This window comes from Chiloscyllium plagiosum, chromosome 23, assembly GCF_004010195.1.
Source record: "Chiloscyllium plagiosum isolate BGI_BamShark_2017 chromosome 23, ASM401019v2, whole genome shotgun sequence".
NCBI classification, from domain to species: domain Eukaryota; kingdom Metazoa; phylum Chordata; class Chondrichthyes; order Orectolobiformes; family Hemiscylliidae; genus Chiloscyllium; species Chiloscyllium plagiosum.
Window position 1 is genome coordinate 40,985,672 of NC_057732.1, and position 6,366 is coordinate 40,992,037.

The following is a 6,366-nucleotide window of genomic DNA, read 5'->3' on the forward strand; positions in this document are numbered from 1 at the left end:
TTTAGAGATGATCGCTGGATTGTGAGTAGATGTCAGAGGATTGTCGGTTGAGCTGAGCTGCTATTGGCGGATCTTTATGTTGCTTCGGCTCAACACCAAGTCATTGTCTAGACAACCAGAGCTATGACCTCAGCAAGTGCCTATGCCCTAGGCTAACTGTGAAGTAGAATGAAGAAAGTACACCAGTCAATCAGACCTGTGAAGATGATCTCTTAGATTGTTGTGGGTTCCAAGCAGTAGATATCCACTGTCAGTGGTTAGCACTGCTGCCTTATAACACTAGAGATCCACGTTTGATTCCAGCCTTGGGTGACTGTCTGTGTGGGGTTTGCATGTTCTCCTTATGTCTGTGTGGGTTTCTGCTGGGTGTTCTAGTTTCCTTCCACAGTTCAAAAATGTGCAGGTTTGGTGGATTGGCCATGCCAAACTGTCCATAGTGTTCAGGATTGTGCAGGCTAGATGGGTTAGCTATGGTGGATGCAGATTTATGGGGATAATGCTGTTTGGAAGGTCAATGGGCTGAATGACCTCTATCTGCACTGTAGGGATTTTATTATTCACTTGTTGCTTCAGAATGAATGTAAATAGTGTCCTGCATGAGTAGAAAATGTCTTTGTTTGTAAACTAATTCTAAACTAAGCCAGTGATGAGGAGCTGATTGCCTCTTTCTGAATTGAGTAGTGGCAAGACCATTATTCATGGATATATTAGCCAAGTGGTTAAAAACCCTGGACTAGTAACATAAAGAGGGTATTATTCAAATATGATTGCAACAAGTACATTAATTTTTAAAAAATCTTTAAGCTTTTGGCTTGGCATCAGGAAAATAATTGCGAAGATCATAACAATTCCAAATGTCTCTCAGGGAAGAGAACCTTCCATCTCCACCTGATTTGTCCAACATGAGACTGCACTTCCACACCATTTGGCTATTTAGTTTATCAGTGAATCTTGCTATGTCAGTGTTGTGTGAACAGTGATCGCATGTGTTCTACAATGTTCAGTGGGGACTGCAGTTGCCATTTGAAGCACACATACAGTATGTATTATTTTAGGCTCATTTTGTGCTGTTGGTGACAGGAAGCACATCAGACACCGGATGTCCAATCTAGTGCACCATCTACAAATTAATTATGAGGAATTAAGCAGTCCAATTAATATGTTAAGGACAATCTTGAATCATTCTTCAGTTTTTACATGAGAATCAAAAAGTACAGCTTGTAAATTCAGAGCTACAGTAGTAAGCAGCTGCAGGTTTCCTACAACAGCTCATAAACTCTACAGCAGCTGGAAACATTTATAAATGAATGCAGTGATTTACATACAAACTTGGGCAGGAGTTTGGATTTCAGAAAAGATCTTGTCCTCTGGGCCTCCTCCCTTAGCAGACAGTTTCATGATGCTTTCCAGACTCTTTATCAGGTGTTTCTTGACTGAGGTGTTTGGGAAATAGGTTTGAAAGGACTGATGCTGCAGTTCGAATCACCTACAAAACATGGTGAAACAAAGTTATGCATTTAGAATCATTGAGAATGTGGAAGGATAGAAGAGGTCACCCAGCCCCATTATGCCAATGCTTTTAATTTGTGATTTTTCTTTTGCTTTTGGTGCTCTTCCCCATTTACCCATTCTCCCACTGAATCTGCCCACACTTGTGTTTGGAATAACTTTGATAGCCTCTGGTATCTCCTCCAGGTGGGCACACTTCATTTATGACATCTCCATACTCCTCCATTTCTGCGATCATGTGTGTCCTCCTTTTCATCTCTCTACCAGTGGTAGCTGTGCTTTCAGCTCCAAGGCCCCAAAATCTGGAATTCCCTCCCTAAGCGTCTTCACCTCTGTCTCCTACTCTAAGATGCTCCTTTGTCAAGGAAATTACTTAGTCTAAGACTTCAAGTCTTGCTTCAAGTAGCTTTATTTTTCATGAATTCACAGAGAGGCTGAGAGAGTCTCCAATGTCTAACAGCACTCTCCCGAGCTGAACAGTCAGCCTATACTTATACAATGATACAAACTACTTTGCTTACATTCTGCAATTTAAAATAATTCAAGATAAAGCTAAGCACGGTGCAGCTATTGCCTTGTTGCTCAAGGACAGAAAAGCTAACGAGCTCAGGAAGCATCCCTACTAACGAGCCTTTGGTATACTCCCTATATTTCATCAAATTATAATTACGCAACCTCAGTCTTTATCTCCAGCAGTATTTCCCCATTAAAGTGAGAGGCTGAGAGCCAAGATAGCTTTTATCTTGGTCAAATATCCCATCATGCAACAATATGCCAAGTTCTTACTACTTCCACATTCTTAAATACTACCTTGACAAAGCTGACTTACTGTCTCATTATGAGAGTTAAGAATTGAGTTTGCGGTCTTGGGCTGAATCTGGAGGTGTCTAGGAATAGTGGGAGGGATCTGCATACAGGAGTCCCACTCCCTTTGCAGGCAGATTTCTCATTCGCCAGTAGGAGGGCATGAATTACACAGATGGGAAAAATTAAAACTCAGTAACAATTATTTGAAGTTAGAGCTGAATTCAGACAGACCCTATTTTGACTGTCCTAATGGCCTAACCCTAGAGAGTTTGATTAGCTTAGTTGGCTGGGCAGCTAGCTTGCAATAGAATGAAACCAACAACATGGGTTCAATTTCTGCACCGACTGAGGTTACTGTGAATCGCTTTACCAATCTCCCCTCTTGCCTGAGGCACGGGGACTTCAGTTTAAACCACAAGCAGTCCTATAATGAGAGAGCAGACCTGTAATTCAATAGAACTATGGTGGTGACCTCACAATGTGCTATGATATTATGGAGGGTATGTAAACACTGTTGGATGGTGGATAAGCTATGTTTCAATGATCTGAAGTTATTTAGATTCTCTGCCCATTTAACATGGGAAAAATACTGCTGAAGTGCTAGCTTGATAAGCCATCTTGTTTTGTGAAGAACAAACAAACTATTATTCTGTACCTCCAGTTGCAATAGATTTCATTGTTAATATTTAACAAATATCGCCATTACAGCTAAGCCCACTAGGATGCTTGGCTGAGATTCAAGAATCTCCAAAACCATTTATGTCAGTGCAGGAGATTGAGTTTACATTTTGATTGATATGTTTAAGAGGATGTTAAAAGACTAGCTGTCTTTGATGTGTTCAGGAAAAGTCTTTTTTACAATACATTGACCATTTTAGGGGATTTAAAATCTTTAAATGGGTTTCATGAATAAGACTTCATTTTTCAATGCCAGTGTAAATGAATGACAGCTTGCTTAGATTGTTACAAGTGTTTTTCTCATATCCACATGCTGCTGATCTTTGTCAATGGTGGATACTGGATAGGTGGCTATAACTAGCATGGAGTATATAAGGAGGCAAGGTGGCACGGAGCTATGAGGTAGTGTGGGAGTGAGGAGCGGAAGAAAAGACTGATGTCTAGAGTATTTAACAAAAATGTTTCAAAGAATTGAAACAGGCCTTCTAACCAGCCTACGTTGGCACTTACCCATTTCTCCATTCACCCCCAAACTGTCTCCAGATGTGACAGGTCTTACCCAATCACACCTCCACTCCCTCATAGAGTGAAAATCATACATGTATGGGTATTGTTTCCATGGAGGTGGGTCTGTCAAATCAGGAGATTCCCTTACACAAGCTTCCCAAATCCAAAGTAGAAATGTAGCCCTCGATGTCAATTCTTTTTGATAATTCTATTGTGAATCATATCAACAAATTTCATTACCATTAATGGTGATATATTGCTCTGTGAGACTGATACCCACACATCATCTCAACACTTACATTAAAGTATACTGGGTTTGAGGGTGAGCAACTAATTAGTGTGTGACTGGCAGGTGTCATACTACTTTGTCCTTTTGTAAAAAAGATTAAAGTCAAGAACACAGAATAGAAAACCTAGCATCTATGAGCGTTGCAGAAAAGACGTCATAGTGATGCATCAGCGCTGGAGAAGCAGTAGATAAGTTCAGGTTAATACTTAAATTAATCCATTTATAATTTAAACTGATCAAATAATTAGCTGCAAAGAATAATTTAACTTGATTAAACACATAAACTTTAATTAGTTAGATCAATAAAACCACGTTAGATAGAGCTAGCAGTCCAGGTAGCATGCCACAACTGCAGCTTGTGGGGAATTTATGGATAGATTTACAATCCTCACCATTTCCATCTGGAAGAATTGTCTGAATCTCAAGGAGCATATATTAGGCAATGAGGGAGTTGGTTGGGAGTCAAACAGTCAGGGTAGGCAGGGACAAGGTAGGACTAATAAATTAAACTGCATTTATTTCAATGCAAGGGGCCTAACAGGGAAGGCAGATGAACTCAGGGCATGGTTAGGAACATGGAACTGGGATATCATAGCAATTACTGAAACATGGCTCAGGGATGGGCAGGACTGGCAACTTAAAGTTCCAGGATACAAATGCGACTGGAAGGATAGAAAGGGAGGCAAGAGAGGAGGGGGAGTGGCATTTTTGATAAGGGGTAGCATTACAGCTATGCTGAGGGAGGATATTCCCGGAAATACATCCAGGGAAGTTATTTAGGTGAAACGGAGAAATAAGAAAGGGATGATAACCTTATTGGGATTGTATTATAGACCCCTTAATAGTCAGAGGGAAATTGAGAAACAAACTTGTAAGGAGGTCTCAGCTATCTGTAAGAATAATAGGGTGGTTATGGTAGGGGATTTAACTTTCCAAACATAGACTGGGACTGCCATAGTGTTAAGGGTTTAGATGGAGAGGAATTTGTTAAGTGTATACAAGAAAATTTTCTGATTTAGTATGTGGATGCACCTACTAGAGAAGGTGCAAAACTTGACCTACTCTTGGGAAATAAGGCAGGGCAGGTGACTGAGGTGTCAGTGGGGGAGCACTTTGGGGCCAGCGACCATAATTCTATTAGATTTAAAATAGTGATGGAAAAGGATAGATCAGAATTGGAGAAAGGCCAATTTTGATGATATTAGGCAAGAACATTTGAAAGCTGATTGGGGGCAGATTTTCGCAGGCAAAGGGACGGCTGGAAAATAGGAAGCCTTCAGAAATGAGATAACGAGAATCCAGAGAAAAGATATTCCTGTTAGGGTGAAAGGAAAGGCTGGTAAGTATAGGGAATGCTGGATGACAAAAGAAATTGAGGGTTTGGTTAAGAAAAAGAAGGAAGCATATGTAAAGTATAGACAGGATAGATCGAGTGAACCCTTAGAAGAGTATAAAGGAAGTAGGAGTATACTTAAGAAGGAAATCAGGAGGGCAAAAAGGGGCCATGAGATAGTTTTGGCAAATAGAATTAAGGCGAATCCAAAGAGTTTTTACAAATACATAAAGGACAAAAAGGTAACTGGGGAGAGAATAGGGTCCCCCAAAGATCAGCAAGGCGGCCTTTGTGTGGAGCTGCAGAAAATGGGGGAGATACTAAATGAGTATTTTGCATCAGTATTTACTGTGGAAAAGGATATGGAAGATACAGACTGTAGGGAAATAGATGGTGACACCTTGCAAAATGTCCATATTACAGAGAAGGAAGTGCTGGATGTCTTGAAACGGGTAAAGGTGGGTAAATCCCCAGGACCTGACTAGGTGTACCCTAGAACTCTGTGGGAAGCTAGAGAAGTGATAGCTGCGCCTCTGGCTGAGATATTTGTATCATCGATAGTCACAGGTGAGGTGCCGGAAGACTGGAGGTTGGCTAACGTGGTGCCACTTTTTAAAAAGGGTGGTAAGGACAAGCCATGGAACTATAGACCAGTGAGCCTGACCTCAGTGGTGGGCAAGTTGTTGGAGGGAATCCTGAGAAATGGGATGTACATGTATTTGGAAAGGCAAGGACTGATTAGGGATAGTCAACATGGCTTTGTGTGTGGGAAATCATGTCTCACAAACTTGATTGAGTTTTTTGAAGAAGTAACAAAGAGGATTGGTGAGGGCAGAGCAGTAGATGTGATCAATATGGACTTCAGTAAGGCGTTCGACAAGGTTCCCCATGGGAGACTGGTTAGCAAGGTTAGATCTCATGGAATACAAGGAGAAGTAGCCATTTGGATACAGAACTGGCTCAAAGGTAGAAGACAGAGGGTGGTGGTAGAGGGTTGTTTTTCAGACTGGATGCCTGTGACCAGTGGAGTGCCACAAGGATCGGTGCTGGTTCCTCTCCTTTTTGTCATTTACATAAATGATTTGGATGCGAGCATAAGAGGTACAGTTAGTAAGTTTGCAGATGACACCAAAATTGGAGGTGCACTGGCCGCGAAGATGGGTTACCTCAGATTACAATAGGATGTTGACCAGATGGGCCAATGGGCTGAGAAGTGCCAGATGGAGTTTAATTCAGATAAATG

At 41.2% G+C, this 6,366-nt stretch overlaps 1 protein-coding gene across 1 annotated transcript in view; it reads right to left on the reverse strand.

Moving 5' to 3' along the window:
* Positions 1–396: 396 nt before the first annotated feature.
* Positions 397–6,366, reverse strand: part of LOC122561825 (leucine-rich repeat-containing protein 23-like) — a 59,380-nt gene continuing 53,410 nt past the window's right edge. The window contains exon 9 of the mRNA XM_043714031.1: positions 397–1,486. Coding sequence (XP_043569966.1) covers positions 1,382–1,486 — 105 coding nt within the window. The 3' untranslated portion in view covers positions 397–1,381. The remainder of the gene's footprint in view (positions 1,487–6,366) is intronic.